A 19,444-nucleotide genomic window follows, 5' to 3' on the forward strand; every position below is an offset into this window, starting at 1 on the left:
GGGTAAAAGTATAACTTTTGCCCTTTCAAAAAGACTTTTCAAAAAAGGTTGGGAACTAGGTGAAGCCAGGTGTGACGTGGGTTGACATGTGCGAACAGTGTCAAAGTTTTGGAGCGAAACTAACGTGAGCACTGAGCAGTGTGCTAGCTTAGCTCACACACTGTGGTAGAGCTAACCAGGCACTTGGTTTAAGGAAGAAGCTGTAAAAGAGGCAGACGCATACCCACGTGAATTGCTCTCATTCTTACGAGAGCAGAGAGCTAGCTCTTCGCTCTCCTTCACTCTTCTCTCTTACTCATCTTATCAGTTATCAGAATAGCTTCTCAACTTTCAGTTAAAAGTTTGGAAAGAAAATCATAGTCAATTGTGCAGTTACTCTTTCAGTTTATCAAATATTTTATATGTTTGTTTATTATTCCATAATTCATATGGTTCATGTGATATAGAGGAAGCGTTGGTGAAAGAGACAAACATAATTAGTGTATATAACTGAAAGTTTTCGTCGTAGACCACGTGGAATTGAAACAAAGAGTTGTCAGTCAATTAAAGAGAAAGAGAGAGTTTGTTTGCCAAAAATGGCAAAAGGAGGCCAGAAAATAAGGTTGGCGGGGGGCAAAGAGCCAAAGACAATGAGGCCCGGAGGAGGGTGACCCGCACTCGGGTGCTGAAACGTACGGACTGATGGGTCAGGGGTGCACGAACCCACTTGAGATTCTTACACGTATGTGGGTATGAGGGGTACGAGTCTCCTTGCTACAAAGAGAGACACCCGAAAAAGTGCAAATTCCGCCAACGCAAAAAGAAGACCCAACAATGGCCTCCACGAGTTTTCCCTATACTAACACTTGTGGCTCAAATGGAATAAAGCCAGGTAATTCTGTGCCATGAAAATTCATATTTACCCTTCCTAATTTTATTTACAAGTCTCGTTGGGATTCATATTGCTATACACATGTACTTCATTTACTGATTACATATTTGATAGAATATATACTAAACTTGCTTACAATGTGTTCGTAAATATGCTTACAAGTTACAAAATTTGTTGGGGGGAGTCATCTTTCTACACATCCTATACGAATCACAAAACTAATTTTTCTGTTTATTAATTCCTTGAAAAAGGAACAATTTTCACTTTTAATTAGAGGTAGACAACATAGTATGGTAATTCGTTTATAATTGGACTGAATCCTTCCTAATGCAATTTACACATAACGTGTCCAATAAATACACAATATGGACAGGTTGGGGGTGTCCCTAAAGAAAAAAGGAGCCAAATGAAAGCAATGTGTTCCCACAAGACTAGTGACGTCTGTCCCAATTTCCGAAACCACCCCCCACCCTACAACTCTATAAAAACCATGACTTCCCTCAACTCCATCCACCCTTCTCACTTCACCCCACTACTACTTGTTCAAGCATCCCAAAGTCCACCTCTTCAAATCCCTCACAACTGCCACTGCCACCGCCACCATGCAACTTTTCTCATCATCACCTTTTTTTCCTTTGCATCATTCCGACATCGTTCTGCTTCTGATACCAGTCCTTGTGCTGTTGGGCCTCTTCCTCCAATGGTTGCGCCACCCCAGAAACAAACGCCAGCTTCCCCCTGGCTCAATGGGCTGGCCTTACATAGGAGAGACCCTCAAGCTTTACACTGAAAACCCAAATTCCTTCTTCTCCAGCAGGCAAAAACGGTACACACAACCACAATTACAACATATTAAAGGCCCACTTGGCTTCTCATTTCCTTCTTCATCCTAGCAACCTTTTATATTATATATATATAATATATATACACAAATTTTCTTTTCAGAACGTCCGTTCTTTAATTAAAGAAATGACATGAGTATTTTTATGACATTTGGTCAATTGTCGGATCTTTTTTACATAATTCAACATGTGAGGGTATATGGTTCTATATATACATATATACACTAAGAAATTTATATATAATTTTTTCGTTTTTTTTTTTGTTACATTTAGAGGGAATCGAGCACTGAAATCTAATCATAATCTTCTGTTATCATACTCTCCTTCCCTATTCAGGCTAATTCCAAGAGCTTATAATTTTTCTCGCTTAACAGCACTTGAGATACTGGTCGAATGACGATAGCTCGTGCTTACCTTAGGATGTAAAATTTTCGTTTGTTAACTTAATTCTGCTTAAAAAGCAAAAAATGGGTTTTATTTGTATATATGCTTATTTTTTATGGTTCATTTGTTTATTGCAGGTATGGGAATATATTTAAGACTCATGTATTGGGGTGCCCTTGTGTGATGATTACAAGCCCAGAAGCAGCAAAAGTTGTTCTTGTGAGTCGTGCTCATCTGTTCAAGCCCACCTATCCCAGAAGCAAAGAGAGAATGATAGGACCAGAGGCTATATTTTTCCACCAAGGGGCCTACCATTCAAGCCTGAAGAAGCTGGTTCAGGCTTCCCTTTTGCCCTCTGCAATAAAAGGGTCAGTCTCAGAGATTGAGCAAATTGTTCTGAATCTTCTACCCACTTGGAGGAACACCACCATCAACACTTTGCAAGAGATGAAGAGGGTGGGTATATCTGTCAGTTTGTTGGCACAATTCATTTTTGACTTTTTCTGCATGACGCGCTCTCTCTCTCTAAAAGTTTGTTCCTCTTCTTGTCTTGGCATGGCAGTATGCTTTTGATGTGGCAATGATTTCAGCCTTGGGCAGCAAAAGGGACATAGAAATGGAAGGAATTAAACATCTGTATCATTGCCTTGAGAAGGGTTATAATTCCATGGCTCTTAATCTACCTGGAACTCCCTTTCACAAAGCCATGAAGGTATTCGATCTATAGTGGTCCACCCATTTTTCTAAATTTGATTTAGTTCCTTAATACATATCATAAGTTCATAACTCATAAGCTAACCTTAATTAATTAATTGGTCTTAAAGCCTGCATATATATACATTGGACCATACTACCAATTAAGGAATTGATTAATTAGTTTCCCTTGTTGATAATCAAAATTAGGCAAGGAAGCTTCTTAATGAGACATTGAGGGGATTGATAGAGAAGAGAAGGCAGGGTGGTGAGGAACAACGTGGTGGGCTGTTGCAAGTGCTGTTGGCAGCAAAAGGCCAGAAGATCAATAGTCTAAATCTTACTGACTCTCAAATTGCTGATAATATCATTGGGGTTATCTTTGCTGCTCATGATACCACTGCAAGTGTCCTCACATGGGTTTTGAAATATCTGCACGATAATGGAGATCTCCTTGAATCTGTCACCGTAAGTTATTCAATTTTTGGTCTTCTCAAATAAAAGAATTATATTTCTATTTTTCTTAACATATATATATATACAGACTCTTTCTGTTGAGGTATATTTCAACTTATTTATGTTGAGGTATGACCTTGTTGGGGCCCACACGAGTCGTTTTGTGTCGATCCGAACCGTTCTCAAGGATCATCTTCATTGATAGATCATCCTTGCAAAAAATTAGTCAAATCGAAAAATATTTGTCTATCTAACTTTGATAAAACAAATGGACGGTTTCATCAATAATATTTGGTTCGTCTATTTATTTGATCAAAGTTAGATAGACAAATGATTTCCGATTTGTATATATATATATTAACAAGCTGATTTTTCAGAGAGAACAAGAAGGAATACAACGCAAATTGTTCCATGAGAATCGCGGGCTTACGTGGGATGATACTAGACGCATGCCCTTAACTAGCCGGGTATGGTCTCGCTAATATGACATTTTATATTATTAAACTATGAATTTAAACCATTTTTTAATAATTTATTTGTGGATTATTCAGATTGACAATTTAATAATCAACGTATTGTCTAGATAAAAAAAATACTTTAACAATAAGTATGTACGTGTATATATTTATATACTAATATTTTTTTATCAATCATATGTAATATTATGTTATTAAATTGTGGATTAATAATGATAATTATGAACCATACTGATTGAAGTGAATTAATGTGAACTCTTAATGTGATGATCAGGTGATTCAAGAAACTCTAAGAACAGCAAGTATACTGTCATTCACATTCAGAGAAGCAGTGCAAGACGTGGAGTTTGAGGGGTACTTTATCCCTAAGGGTTGGAAGGTCCTCCCTTTGTTCAGAAGCATTCACCATTGTGCTGAGTTCTTCCCTCAGCCCGAGAAGTTTGACCCTTCAAGATTTGAGGTACATATCAAAACCTTAGCCAAAGAAATCAAATCATATATATCATGATGGTAATGAATGAATATATATCCATGTGAATTATATATATATATATATATATATCTGTGCATGTGTCTACTGTGTCACTGGGCAAGAATCATGGATCATCAAGTGGGTCATGTATGCAGCACAGCATGCAGTAGTGTTTGTTGTACTAGTTTATCTTGTTTTGGCAGAAATATAAGATTATCACTTATCAGTGGCTAGAATATTATCTTGGTCACGTCCCTTTCATTCTTATATGAATCTTCCTCTATTTACATGATCTGGGTCACGAATATCTTTCTAAGTATCACCTCACGTGACCTGCTTTTGTACGGTAGTAATTGAGATTTTTTATTATATATATATGGTAGGCCGGCTTAATTATATTAATTTATACCTCTCAAATATGTCTCATATCTTATTTTAATTTTGAAATTTATTTTGACTAACTCTGCCTTGTAAATGCCATCCTTATTTTAAAATGTCTCATTTCACCAAATTTATCATCTTTTTGGTTAGCCAAACTAATGTGGCATTTATCAAAATCTTTTCAAATATGCCTAGTTAACTGCCAATAACGGAAAAAAGATAATAAACTTGATGAAATGAGACAATTTAAAATATATGACGTAATATAAAAAAAATATGATCGAGTCAAAATGAGTTTCAAGGAACAAATTTAGACATGGAACATAGTTCAAAGACATAGGCATATATAATTAGGCCTATGTGGTTAAAGAACTATATCCTAACTAGAAGTCTAGAACTACATGTGGTAAAAGAAAAATGAAAATATCAATTGGTTTCAATATTTTGAAATGTGATGGATGGATTAATAGTAGAATATATAGAGTGGTTGAAGTGATGGTTAATTTGAATTTTGGGTGATTAATTTGTGTGATGGTGCAGGTGCCACCGAGACCAAACACATACATGCCGTTTGGGAATGGCGTGCATTCCTGTCCAGGCAGTGAGCTGGCCAAGCTTGAGATGCTCATCCTCCTTCACCACCTCACCACCACTTACAGGTTCCATCATCTCTTTCTCTCTTCTCTTCTCTTCACTAATTAATCCAAATTAATGTGCTATTAATCAAAATAATTAAATAAATGGGTCATGTCTCTATTTTGGTTTCATAGAGGCTTTTTTATTTGTTAGTAAAAGTCGTTTGTCCTCTCTTAGTTGACTAGAGGGCAGAGACGTACTGGGGAATGATTGGTGGTCCAATGGTCCTTAGGCTATGGAACTATGCATGGAAGTGGTCCTCAGTCTCACTAAGGACGAGTGGGCATGTATGGGACTTTTGTTTTTGGTCAATTTATATATATATATGGCTTTTTAGTGAGTAGAAAATGGGTCATAATATGTACAGAGATAAAAAGAATCTCGTTTGTTTTTAATAAGTAATTAGATACGTATCACACATTTGGTAATCAGCATTTATGAATTCTTTTATAATATTATACTATAATAGATTAAACTACAAATTAATGGAATTATTTATATTAATATAAAATATGTGATGCATAAAAAGAAAGAAATAATGCTTTAACTAAAAATAATTACCGATATTCAGTTATAAGAAATAAATTAGACATTTTATTATGTAAATAATTTTCATATAAATTCCAATGAATTATTTTATTTTGTTATCAGGTAATAAATTTTAACAAAAAGTTTTCTTAAAATTCCAAAAATAATGTATTTAAATGAAGACATCTAGCCGTTTTTAACTGTTGTCTATGTAAGATTCGTACTAGATTCGATCAACTACCCATTTTGTCTCGTCTGTGTTCTTGACCGCCCACCGCCCATCTTTGTCTTAGTTGTGTAGTCGTCAACTTCAACTATCATCCATGTACGATTCACACTAGATTTGACCAACTTTTTTTGTTTATGTTCTTGGCCGCCCATTTTGTCTTTAGTAGAGTCTTTTAGCGGCGTGGCCACCAACTTCAACTATCGTCATGTACTAGGTTTGCTTAATTGTCTATCTTACCCTATCTACGTACATTTTTAACAACACCTTTTTGTCGTATTGAAGTCTTTAATTTAGTGACGTATCTACGTACGTCCTTGATAACACTTTTTTGTCGTATTGAAGTCTTTTAGTAGTGTTACGTACATTCTTGACAGCACCTTTTTGTCGTAATAAACTCTTTTAGTGTCATGGTTCGGTTTCGGATCTCACACACCACTTGTCACATTATGGGAGGTAGCCCTATGTCTGATGTTGTTGTTACCTTAACTGAAGGAGGATGCCAAAGTGCAGAGCTAGTAACAGGAATGAAGTTTCTTTTGTTCAAATAAATAAGGATACGTGAGAGCTAGAGTGGTGAGAAAAAAAAAAGATAGGAAAGTTTTGACACTTTAAATTTATTAACAATCTCTGTAGGAAATTTTGCTATATCAACTTTCTGGTACACAGCCATCTATCAAGCTAGGTAGGACCTGCCTAAAACCCTAATCAACTCTCAGGGGACAGAGACAACCCTGTCTTAATTAGCACGTTTTAGATTCTGAGACATGCACTCCAATTCCAAATTCGATTGCCGTTTGCTGTACGTCCCAATCCCACCCTTCTTCCCAAATCTTTGGTCTCAGCCAGGGATGTCTAGGCTTCATAATAGGGTATCATGTTTTCCTCTTTGCACATTACCTCAGAAGAGAATATTTCTCTCTCTCTCTCTCTCTCTCTCTCTCTCTCTCTCTATATATATATATATATATGATGGGTATTAACATATATGTTCAAATAAGAGTACTTTAATTAGGTTTAAATTGACAATTAAATAATATAACATGTAAAACTATATAGATAGAGAAGATTACTCAATACATGATAGAGATTCAACCAGCTGTTCGGTCAAGACAGAATGGCTATGAATCATTTTGGTATGCCAGCTGTGGACATGGGTGGTCACCACAGCTATCTTCTGCATGTTTTGCACCACAACATTGCTGAAGTACTTGTCCACATCAAATATTTCACAAACGCCATGCATGCATGATCTCATGTGATATTTTGTTAGCATCCTAGCTAGCTAGCTACAGTAGTAGCTTTATTGGGTTTTTGGCTGAACAGATAAGTTTGACATTGTTGCTGATTATAACAGTGAGATAATTAACGATGTGATTGCTGCCAGCTGAGTGGTTTGAGTTCTGCAGATTTTTAATTAATTTCCAAGTGTTGCTGCATTTACTTTCTGTTGTGCATATTATATTTGTAAGTCTTTGCTTTGGCTAAAGTTTTCTATGATTGGCAATGTACAATCAGGTGGCACGTGATAGGAAATGATGATGGGGTTCAGTATGGACCTTTCCCAGTACCCAAACAGGGATTACCCATAAAAGTAGTCCCAAGAAACAACAGGAAGAAGGAGACCTGAACCTGCAGCTAGCTAAGCCTTTTGGGTTCTTGACGACGATCCAGATCTTTTCCAATGGGGACAAAAAGCAAAGCAACATGCCCCATTGAGCTTTTACCTTTCTAAATCGTGTTTTCTTTTAGAATTGTCGTTGGGAATCCTACGTATTTGCAACCTCTCTTGTTGCCGTAGGATGCGTCAGTGTCAGTGTACGTCAATTTAAATGTGTCATATACTCATATAGACATTATGTGCAGAAAAATAATGATGCAAGGAAATGAAAATGTCAAGATCTATTATGTGTCTTTGAATGTGTGAATGAGAAAGGAGCTGTTGGGTTTGGAGATCAAATGTGTGTGGTTTTGAATATGAATGAAGCAACTTTCAATTTCTTAGATTTTTCTTTTCCTAATCGTACAAAGAGATATAGCAAACAACACACAATATGGCAGCAAAAGTAAACACAAAGAACACCAAGATTTGTTATCGAGGTTCGGCGAACTTTGCCTACGTCCCCGTGTGATCCTTAGAGAATCACAGCTGCACTATGTATAGAATAAGAGTACAAGAACTTATTGAAACCCTAGACTACCCAACTCGCAGCTGCTTTCTTCTCTCTTACACAAATAACTATCTTGTGTTTTTCCCTCTTGAAAAACCCTTCCCTTGAAGTCACTCACCCTTGAGTCTCTAACCCGAGTCTCCCTTTGAGTTTCTTCTCTAGAAGTCTCTAGCTATACTTATATTTTCTATGAGACTTGCAACAGCCTATTTATAGAGCATAGACTTACCAATTACAATATGGATTCCTAATCCTAATAGAATTAGGTAATCTACCTATTAGCTAATTCAATTCCCTTGGACACAAGGAAAACCCTTTAGAACTCCTTCCCACACTATGAAAGTCTTGCGCAAGTCCTATTTGTCTTCCAAAATCGTACCCCACTAGGAAAACACCAAACTACCCCACTGCCCAGTCTAGCTCCCTATTGCTCTCGGCCAGACCTGTAGCTTCCTCCATAAATTTCCGATGAGACAAAAAACACAACACAGGGACAACCTATAGGCCAAGCTGGAGGTCTGGCCCATATAATCTTAACACAAGGTTTCTCTAGTACACTAGAAATCCACGTAGGGCAGTGTCTCAGCACAACATTGTGGCCTGCGTGGATGACTAAACATGTCAAATTGACCTAGTGTTGGCCAGCTGGGATGAAACTCAATAAAATATAAGCCAAAGATGTTACAGTTTTAAAAGAAAACTAGAGCTTGAGAGGGATATTATGATTGTTCAAGAAAATGATTGGTAGATGTTTAACCTAATCCAGTTCTTTTTCTGATGATGAATGTTGTCTTGGTTTGCTTGAACCTTTGGCTCTCAGGTTATAATTAAATTTTGTACCAAGAGAATTTACAAATTTGACCAATCCTCCAAATTAGTCACATCAACTACAAAGCAAGTCAACAACCCCTCCCACATAATGTCGATTTTGCATTTGAAAATTGAGCAAGGAAATGCCAAAGAGCATCTAATATTTGAACATAATGGGCAGATCCTATATTGACAGCATGATCTTTCAAGCATCACAGAAAACTGAGTTAATTTTGTTTCCATAAACATGAAAAAAATGTGTAACATACATCTACTAGCATGAGTTAAACACGAGTTATTCATCTAAAATGTGTAACATACACCTACAAGAAGAAGAGGCGGGGAAAAGAAAGAAAAGGAAACTAGACAACATGGAAAAGGGCCAAGAATCCTTGTTTCCAAGTGCATCAAATTGGGAAAATATAGAAAGGATGTAAAGGAAAGTGATTTGTTTGATTTCCCAGAGAAGAAAAAAGCCCTGCTAAACTTGAAGTGTTGTAAATTGTAATGCTGGACTCTTGGCAGTTTTCCTGTGCTCCTGAGCAAACCTGTGGTGCAAATTAAAGATAAGCTGATGTATTTCACATCTGATGAGTTGTCCCTCATATTCATGAGGAGGCTCCTACATTTGTGATATCTCTTCCTTTCCTAGATGTGGAGTTCAACGGTACCAGTCTACAGAACTTGTCAAACATTCTAAGTTTGGGACACCAGAGGGTCACAAAGCCGTGGGTGAATGTCACAAAACTGGCTTATGTAAGTGGTGCTCTAGAAAGGAAGGCCACATGGACAGCTAGGGGTATTCTGGATTACAGCAGGATAATGCAACTCCTGTTCAGCAATTGATGATCTACTGTGACAACAATATAAAAGTTTGCAAATAGTTTACTCTTGCCTTATGAACATTCATGTATTTGGCTTATTGAAAAACTGAAAAGGTAACCGAATTTCTTAAAATGAACATTCATTTTCTTTGTTAAACAGAGACAAGACTTGAGCATTTTTTTTTTGGACAGAGACTTAGTGTCCTGCTTATCTGATTTGAAGTAATCAGTAGACAGCATCTCGAAGGCAGGAAACATCCAATTAAAGGAGAGAGCGGATGAGAACGTTTCAAGCTTAAAGAGTTGAATGGTATTTAGAACTTGGTTCAAGAGACCAGCTGAGTTACTAGGCATCGTAAAAAAAGCAGTAAACCTACTTGATTAACAAGGTCTCGTGATTTAAAGATAAGCAACTAGGTTTGCAAAAAGACAACAAAATCCAGAGAAACTGTTACTAAGTTCACAAGCACACACATGTCTGAGCATGGTAACAAAGAGCACTAACGAATAATCTTAAATCAATTATTTAAACATATAATTGTAGCAATATACTTCCACATATAAGTGTTTCTCTAAATTGAAATGAACTATGATTCAAAAGAAATAAATGAGACACATGATTGAACCAGATCTACCCACAGTGCTTCAAAAATTTGTCCAAACAAAATCTCTATGTTTTATTTCTTAATTAGGAAAAAGCAAATCTTTCAAAAGAGTACTTGGCCTTTCCTCATGGCCTTGCAATGTCTTCAGTTAAACAAAATCAACCTTTGAGGTCATTTTTCATGATAACCTTCTTTTATGTTGTCACCTGATAAAGCTGTTTTAAGTTTTCACATATGGATTCATTTCTAGTGATGCTTTCAGTTTTCACGTATGGTTCACTTTGACCCTTATTTTAACATTCATCTTCAGCTTGGTACATTTTACAGTCTTTCAACATGCTCCAATTAATTTTCCACTTTATCTGTCCTACTCCTAATTCTATAGGGAGCATTATCTGTAATTTCCCAATCAATATAGTGGCAAAATTTTAGAGCTTTTATCAGTTATCAATTTTGGGTCTTAAAATCAATTACCATTTTTTTATGGGTTATCCACAAGCCCGACACAGACTTGGGATAGATTAACCAAAGCCCACCTGAGTAGAGCATGACCCAGTGCAGTGATCATGCCAATATGCTTGACAGAGAATAGTTTAAATCAGGATTCAGATAGAGTAAGTGATTGCGAGTTTGCGACACACACACACATCATAGAGACTTTAAGACATCATCCAAATGTGAAATCAATGCCATTTTTAAAAATGACAAAAAGAACTCGAGACTAGCATAGTTTAGAGAACAAATAGTTTGTTATTGCTTAATATATCCTAGCTTTTAAGGTTTGCCAAAAATCATAGTGAAACGAAACCTCACCTTCAAAGCTTATATAGAAAAAACCACCCACATACAAGTGAACAAAAGGTGTTAGAACTTGGAGAAATTAGGGAGTTCAATCAAATGGGTCTTAAGTCTTAACAAACATGTGAACTCAATTTGACCCAAAAGCTTAAACTTTTTCGGTTTTGGGTCCATAACATGAAGGAAAATCTAGTAATCAACATAGACGCTCAACTTCTCTATATAATCTAACATTCTCATGTTGGTTTCAAAACTCAAGTACTTAAATACCACTATTATATCATTCAGAATACAGAATTAACAACTGCATACCTTTAACCAACTAATAGATAAAAGGAATGAACTTGTACCTAACTTTACTCGCATACTCAATATACCTCTCCCCAAAAGTCTCAACCATCAAAGCCTCCTCCAGTTTTGCCTTCTGATCATAGTACAACAAACAAACTGCTACGACGAATAGCAAGCTCAAAGGTGCTCGAAGCGCAATGCAGTAAGTGGCAAACAGAAGCATAGTCGATGAATATATTGGATGGCGTACCCATCTGTATGGCCCAAACTGCACAACAGCAGTAGGCACCACCACCTTCTCGGAATACTTTGCAAGATACAATGTTGAGTTATACTGCATTAGCAGAGTCACCACTATCATGACCCAAATGCCCACATTGCTCCACCCACCAGGAATGCGGTGCAGCTCTGGCCCTTCAAATGCAGCCAGCCAGTGCCCAACCATGACCCCAACACAGAACAAAAGGCGGTACCACTTTGGCGGGCTCACATCCCACTTGGGGTCGTGTGGGCGGGCATAGTAATCCCCATATAACCGTTTCCTCACACTAACATTGAAGAAAAAGAAATAATGGTACACAAAGAAGAACACAAAAGGCCAACCTTCGATGAAACCGTTGAAATGGGCAGGTGGGACAAGTGTGAGCCAAGCAAACACTGAGGTTACAATGGAAAGTTGCTCAAATATGTTTGCTTCGCCAAGTAAATGCTTGCGAAAGCAGTATACGCCGTAAAATGCGACTGATATAGCCAGAAACCATGGCCAAAACATCCAAGTCCAGCTGAAGTACATCCAAAAAAAGGGGCTCAATAGCAAATTGATAGTCCCTTTTGTGGCTGCAATTGCAATGGATAAGATCCCAGACCACTTGATGACATCAAAGGGGGTTAATTTAAAAAAGGTAGCTTCCAATGAGTCAAAGGAGAGGTTTTTGAGGTGTTTTACCAATGGGGTTTGAGATTCTGGGCTTGAGGTGCTGGAGTATGAGCATTTGAGCGGAGGTAACAAATGGTTGCTTGCTCTTCTTCTTGTTGGGGATGATGAAAATGGGTTTTGTGAAAGACAGAAACTTGAGGGGGTTTTGAGGGGTTTAAGGCTTTGGTGGAAGTGAGAGCTGTGGGTTATTGGTTGGACCTGTAGGTGTTTACTGAAAGGTCTGAGAGAGGGGTTGGGTCTAAATGTGAAAGTAGAACAAGATGGGATTGTTTTGGAGTGAAGGAACACTGACTTGGCTTCCATGGTTGGGCGAGACGAGAAAGCAGCAACTTTCTAGTCTATAACAATTTAGCTAACTCGAATCAACATTCGTCAACGGAGTGAAAGACTAAAGCAAAGAGATGAGGAAAATGGGAATTCTTTCTTCTGTCATTCTGTGTTTGCGTCATGGACTATATGGGTAAGTAAAGATGCGGAAGATTGGTCTTTATCACTTATGCATCATTTGGCGAGTAAATTGGGGCTAGCCTGCTTTTCAAAGGGCCCAACTTAAATTTTTTTTTTGTTGCACTTTTTTTTCTTCCAATTTTGTGACTGGCTCAACAAAATTAGGGGTTTTTAATGTTCCAAGAGAGGTTGGATGGGAGAGGGGATTCGGAATCCGACCTTGATCGATCGTGGAGGTACAAGCTCAATGTCATTGGAATTGGATTTACAAGCCCTCATGGTATAGAATATGTTGAAGAATAATTAGTAGTCGACTAGTCGCTTAGAATTTTAATAAGACAGTTCAAAATCATTAGATAATACTACTTTTTTTTTCTTCGTATGAATCATCACTAATTAGAACATTTTCATTTTCTTTTATTACATTAGAAAGACTCAAACTCTGAATTAATTTTAACTCATTACTCCACTCACTTTCACCACTTGGACTAATCCTAAGAATTTATGACTTTCTCTCTCATTCTTATAACTTCATATAGTCCAATAATATTATATAGATGTGTCAATCAAAATATAGTATGGACTCTAAACTAAGAATTTGCATAACATACCAACACTTTTTAGTGCTTGGGTTGACATGTTCATTTTCTGATGGTAAGATTTATTGGTATGAGACATGATTATACGAAATCCTTTTACATACGAACTCACGAATTTTAACAGGGTTGTGTGCATGTCAAACTATGGTACTAAACCCTAAAAAACTACCGAAGAAGCGAAGTGTCACACTATTTCAACAGCCAAACTACCCAAGTGGAAGCTGTGGGCGTGTCTGCCTTGTTTGCCAAGCCATAGTTAGAAAAAAAAAAAAGTAATCTACGTAACGCCCTTGCTCACCTCAACCTGTACACGGACACCAAATATCTGGAAGCCAAACACTGCCTATTTATCTCTCTCTCTCTCTCTCTCTCTCCCATCCCCAAACAAACATCAGAAAATAATCACAAACAAATTTTAAAATATTAGAGAGAAAAAACAAAATCAAATTTTTCCTTAATGGGTTCTCTGCATCAGCCTCAAACATAATAAAGTTTGATTTTTTTGATCTCAATAATTTTCAGAAACACAATTTTCAATCTCATTTTCTACCTGATACATCAAAGTGATGATTTTTTCTCGGATTGGTCGCTCCTTTTCTCGATCTTCTCGCTCCACAGTAAGTTTCCCAATTATTTCCCTATTCTTAATATTAATTTGTTCACAAAATTTCTGGGTTTTCTTTGTTTGACTTATTTTTGTTATTGTTTGGTGTTAGAATTTGTTATATGGAAGTGGGCGATCGGCGGCTGTGAATGGGAACGAAGCGCTTTCAGGAGTACCACGTCTTGGTTCGTATCTGGGTCGCGTAGATGGGAACTTAGGGTTTTTGAGGTCGTATTTTGGTTCAATAGGAGCCCACAAGCCCTGTGTTTCTGATTTCAGCTACATTCTTGGAAACCCTAAACTTCGCAGACACTTTTCCAGTGAATCCCCAAAGAAAAAGAGTAAGCGAGTTACAACTTTTAATGATTTGGGTAGTAATTTTTGTTTCAGCTGAATGAATGCAACTATGTTTCAGCTAAGTATGTGATTGTGCTGCTATTGATGTTGCAGATTATGAGAACTTCTATCCCAAGGAAAAGAAGGAAATCCCCAAAGGGAATGATCAGAAATCGGAGTCCAAAGGTTAAATTTTCCACCTTGTAGCTGCAATGATGCTTATTCTATTTACTCTTTTCGCCATTGAATTACATATATGCTCATATCAGGAATTGCCATTAGTATTTGTTTTAATCATGTTGGATTAGTGTTTGATGTGCCTTTTCTTCTTAAATTCATGCGTTGCTTTAATATTTGCAATATATTTAGGAGTTTAAAACGGCACCTCTGAGTTTTTCTTTTTGGTTTAAAGAGGTTTTGGGTGGGGACTCTCTAGTAGTGGAGTCTTGATCATATAAGACTCTAGTAGGTCTGATGGTAATCAATGTCAAATTTAGAATGCTAGGTTCTATGGTAAAATTTGACAATGAAAACTTGTGTAACTTAAAGCATGCCAGTGCTCAGTGTGGTTGGGATGAAAGGAAGGGAGATTGTTGGGTCAATGTTGTCTTATCAGTGTGCTAGAACTTGTTAGCCAATTGTTTTGATTTATGTTGTGGCCAAAGAAAACAAGTTTTGTTTTTATTTTATTTTTCTGAAGTATATATGATGACGTATACAGGAACAAAATCTTCTAAATTTTCATTAACTTGAATTTTCTTTCAATTTCAGATGAGTCAAACACAGATGATCACGGAAATTTTCAGGAAACTTTCTTGAAGCAGTTCCAAAATTTTTTAACCCCTTTATTAGTGCTTGGGCTATTTCTTTCAACCTTTTCTTTTGGTTCTCGCGAGCAGCAACAGGTAAGTGTATCATTAGATTTGTGATATAAAAAAAATCTTTTCCTGTTTTCTTTTTTAATGTTTTTTCATAGGGTTTATGTTTTGGAGTGGCATATTGCATTATTGTTTCTAAGTATAATGTGGACTGTAGTTACAACTTACAAGTTGAAAATGTGCACATATATACTAAGGAAAATGCTTTAGAGTCCAGCTATTTAGAAATCATAGAAGTTTGACCCTTTCCAATTCAGATTGGCTTTCGCATCGGCTACTTCTTTGAGTTGAAGGATTGAGCTGAAGTTGGTCTTCAGCTCTATTCAACCTGCATGCTTTGTGATGCAAGAGCATCTTCTAGGCTTTCCAAGATTTAGCATTTTTTTATTTTGCTTCCCAGTTGGATTTAGAGTCTAGTTTCCTGATTTCATTGGGTCTTTTAAGTAATTATGTTCTCTTAGGCAATCAGGATTTTACTTTATGTTTTCCTAGTTAGCTAAGGTTTTTTGTTTTCCTAGTCAGTTGAAGTTTATTGTTAGTTTATGTTTTCCTATATTAACTTAAGCCTTAGGTTGTAATAAACAGTTATATACAATATTACTCAGAAATTTTAGATTACAGTGTTTCTTTTGGGTCTCTTTTCCCTAGAACTCATCTATCTACGTTCCAACTTTGTTCCTATATTCCTCTATCTTTTCTACTGTTTACTGCTGGAATTTCTTTTCTACTGTGGTTTTTCCCTAATACAGAAGCAAGACAGCAGTTTTTTTGCTTCTTGTCCTGCATCACTCTGTGACCCTAATAACTGCGAAAATATATGTTACTTCAAGATCAATAGAGTCATTGAATTAGAGCTGTATGTGTCGGTTGAGGTCAAGGGTATGCATTCTATTGTTAATCATTTTATAGTGATATTATAAATGTACTTAATGACCAGCATAAATTATTACTTTTTATATCATTCTGTTTTCTCTTTAAAGTAAGTTTTCTACTCATATGCTTTGGAATTTTGTTCTTTGCAGATAAGCTTCCAAAAGTTTAAAAATGAACTTCTGGAACCAGGTTTAGTGGATCATATAGTTGTTTCTAATAAATCAGTTGCAAAAGTATATGTACGTAGCTCACCACGCAATCAAGCAAGTGATGAAGTTGTCCAAGGAACTATTAATGGTTCCCCTGCTCGTGGAAATGGTGGCCAGTATAAATACTATTTCAATATTGGAAGTGTTGAATCTTTCGAGGAGAAGTTGGAGGATGCCCAGGAAGCATTGGGGATAGACTCTCATGATTATGTTCCTGTCACGTATGTCTCTGAAATGGTTTGGTACAATGAACTGATGAGGTTTGCACCAACATTAGTGCTTCTGGGAACCCTCTTGTATATGGGGCGGAGAATGCAGGGTGGACTAGGCATGGGAGGTTCTGGTGGACGGAGTGGTCGTGGAATATTCAACATCGGAAAAGCCCATGTCACAAAAGTAGATAAAAATGCAAAGAATAAGGTTAGCTTTCTGTTCTCCAAGTCAATAGTGGTGCTTGTTTAGTTTTTGTATGCATTTTCTAACTGTTACTTCCCCATTTTCTTTCCATTAGCTATAATACCTTTTCTTTAGCACTCTGCTGCAAGTTTCCAACAGTTACTTATATTTTTATTTGGTCCAGATCTATTTTAAAGATGTTGCTGGTTGCGACGAAGCAAAGCAGGAAATCATGGAATTTGTGCACTTCCTCAAGCACCCTAAGAAATATGAGGATTTGGGAGCCAAAATCCCCAAAGGTGCTCTATTGGTAGGCCCTCCAGGCACAGGGAAGACCCTTCTAGCAAAAGCAACTGCAGGGGAATCTGGTGTTCCATTTCTATCTATATCTGGATCAGACTTCATGGAGATGTTTGTTGGTGTTGGACCATCCAGAGTGAGAAACTTGTTTCAGGAAGCAAGGCAATGTGCTCCTAGTATTATATTTATTGATGAGATAGATGCAATTGGTCGAGCAAGGGGGCGTGGGGGATTCTCGGGTTCCAATGATGAGCGTGAAAGTACTCTAAATCAGTTGCTGGTAGAAATGGATGGCTTTGGAACTACTGCTGGTGTAGTTGTGCTTGCTGGCACCAATAGGCCTGATATTTTGGACAAAGCCTTATTAAGGCCTGGTCGATTTGATCGCCAAATTAGCATTGATAAACCTGATATTAAAGGTCGTGACCAGATATTTCAGATATACTTGAAAAAAATTAAACTTGATCACGAACCATCATATTACTCTCAAAGGCTTGCAGCCCTGACTCCAGGATTTGCTGGAGCAGACATTGCAAATGTTTGCAATGAAGGTGCTCTAATTGCTGCAAGGAATGAAAGTGCGCTGGTCACCATGCAGCATTTTGAGGCGGCTATAGATAGGATCATTGGTGGTTTGGAGAAGAAGAACAGAGTAAGTCATCTCTGTCTCCTTAATCATTTCATGGTAATGTTAATTTTGTTAGTTTCTAAGTAGTTTTTGCTATTCCCTCTTCCAAAAAAGAAAGAAAAACCAATGCTGCATAACATGGATTGGGCACAACAGTATTCCCTCCTTATGTCTAGAGTTGATTGGAAGTAATCATTATATAACCCAGAAGAGTTTGGGGTTGGAACTGCTCTTCGTCTTGTCTGGCTCTGTTAAGGTGCCCTGTTATTTTGGGTTTGACTACATTGTTTTTTTGTACTGGACCGACCTTATAGGTCACATTTGCACCTTCCATTAGGCAGGCTGCAATAATAATGAAGGTCCAGATCAAACTTCCAGGTAGCTTGGAGTGATCGATACTCTAGAAGAAAAATGCTAATCTTTAACATCTCTTTTTGCTTGCCTAATCAGTATGAGAATTTCACATCCTTGCTTGTCATGCAGGTTATAAGCAAGCTTGAACGCCGGACTGTTGCATACCATGAGGCAGGGCATGCAGTTTCAGGCTGGTTCTTAGAACATGCAGAGCCATTGTTGAAGGTGACCATTGTTCCTCGAGGTACGGCAGCACTGGGGTTTGCCCAGTATGTTCCTAATGAAAACCTCCTCATGACCAAGGAGCAGCTTTTTGATATGACCTGCATGACCCTTGGTGGTAGGGCAGCTGAACAGGTAGCTATGGAACTTTGTTAGTCTTCTCATCTTTTGATAGAGGCTTACTTATAGTGCAAAATGCTTCATGATATTTCTTTTAACTCCTCATTTTCAAGTTTCTTGAAACTTCATTAGTCTTCTTATAATAGTGATGGCGAACATCTTCTGTGATGCAGGTTCTGTTGGGGAAAATCTCAACGGGAGCCCAAAATGACTTGGAGAAAGTGACAAAGATGACCTACGCCCAAGTTGCAGTCTATGGTTTCAGTGACAAGGTGGGTCTCCTTTCGTTCCCTCAAAGAGATGAAACGTTTGAGATGGCGAAGCCCTACAGCAGTAAGACTGCAGCCCTGATTGACGGGGAAGTGCGAGAATGGGTTGGTAAGGCATATGTACGCACCCTTGAAATCATAGAGGAACAAAAAGAACGAGTGGCTCAAATTGCAGAATTGCTGCTTGAGAAGGAAGTTCTTCACCAAGAAGACCTTCTCAGGGTGTTGGGGGAGAGACCGTTTAAGTCGAGTGAAGTCACCAACTATGATAGATTTAAGCAAGGTTTTGAAGATCAGAAAGAAGAGCAAACTGTGAAGACCCCTCCTATTAGTGTTATTGAGGAAGATGGCTCTTCGCCCCTAGAGCCTCAGGTCCTCCCTACTTAGTTATTTTTGGGCAAGTTGTTTGTAATTGTACATTATAGTTGTTATTCCTTTCTCTTTCTTTTTTTGTTTAATTGTTATGTTATGACTTCAACAATACTATGATGTCAGAATGTCAGAATGTCAGATTGTACTTTTTATTTTTCACCCTTTTAACTCTAGCGTGATGTTGATTGATTCCAAGTAAGAATATTTCTTAGTAATAATGATCACGTGCTTTGGATATATAATTGGTACTAAACGCGTGCTTTAGTCATTGTTATTGTAGATTGTACTTTAATTAGTCAAAGATGCAATATAGTTTCATCACCAACAAATGCTTTCATTATTGCTCAAGGAAAATGCTATATGTTTATAATAGATGTTGAAGCACTGATGCTCCTCGTGTCTACTTTCACAGAAAGCGGCATATTGTAAATGCAAA

The 19,444-nt window shown here is 37.4% G+C and overlaps 3 protein-coding genes across 3 annotated transcripts; 2 read left to right on the plus strand and 1 right to left on the minus strand.

The window, feature by feature from the left end:
• The first annotated feature begins 1,414 nt into the window (after positions 1–1,414).
• On the plus strand, positions 1,415–7,768 carry CYP707A2 (cytochrome P450, family 707, subfamily A, polypeptide 2). Its single transcript, XM_086230224.1, has 8 exons — positions 1,415–1,697; positions 2,235–2,553; positions 2,660–2,809; positions 3,001–3,258; positions 3,624–3,713; positions 3,997–4,182; positions 5,116–5,234; positions 7,484–7,768. The coding sequence occupies exons 1-8, from the start codon at positions 1,474–1,476 to the stop codon at positions 7,593–7,595; spliced, it is 1,458 nt and encodes a 485-aa protein (XP_086086350.1). The 5' UTR covers positions 1,415–1,473; the 3' UTR covers positions 7,596–7,768.
• A 3,484-nt stretch (positions 7,769–11,252) lies between these two features.
• On the minus strand, positions 11,253–12,850 carry LOC147296523 (protein C-terminal S-isoprenylcysteine carboxyl O-methyltransferase). Its single transcript, XM_086229029.1, has one exon. It carries the CDS (start codon positions 12,702–12,704, stop codon positions 11,496–11,498), a length of 1,209 nt encoding a protein of 402 aa, XP_086085155.1. The 5' UTR covers positions 12,705–12,850; the 3' UTR covers positions 11,253–11,495.
• Positions 12,851–13,800: 950 nt separating this feature from the next.
• Positions 13,801–19,177, plus strand: LOC147296524 (ATP-dependent zinc metalloprotease FTSH 10, mitochondrial-like). The gene is made up of 8 exons (XM_086230223.1): positions 13,801–14,064; positions 14,164–14,392; positions 14,502–14,573; positions 15,159–15,292; positions 16,288–16,767; positions 16,928–17,695; positions 18,155–18,382; positions 18,541–19,177. The coding sequence occupies exons 1-8, from the start codon at positions 14,014–14,016 to the stop codon at positions 19,021–19,023; spliced, it is 2,445 nt and encodes an 814-aa protein (XP_086086349.1). The 5' UTR covers positions 13,801–14,013; the 3' UTR covers positions 19,024–19,177.
• Positions 19,178–19,444: the final 267 nt, after the last annotated feature.

This window comes from Dryas octopetala, chromosome 1 (genome assembly GCF_963921425.1).
Source record: "Dryas octopetala chromosome 1, drDryOcto1.1, whole genome shotgun sequence".
Taxonomy (NCBI): Eukaryota; Viridiplantae; Streptophyta; class Magnoliopsida; order Rosales; family Rosaceae; genus Dryas; species Dryas octopetala.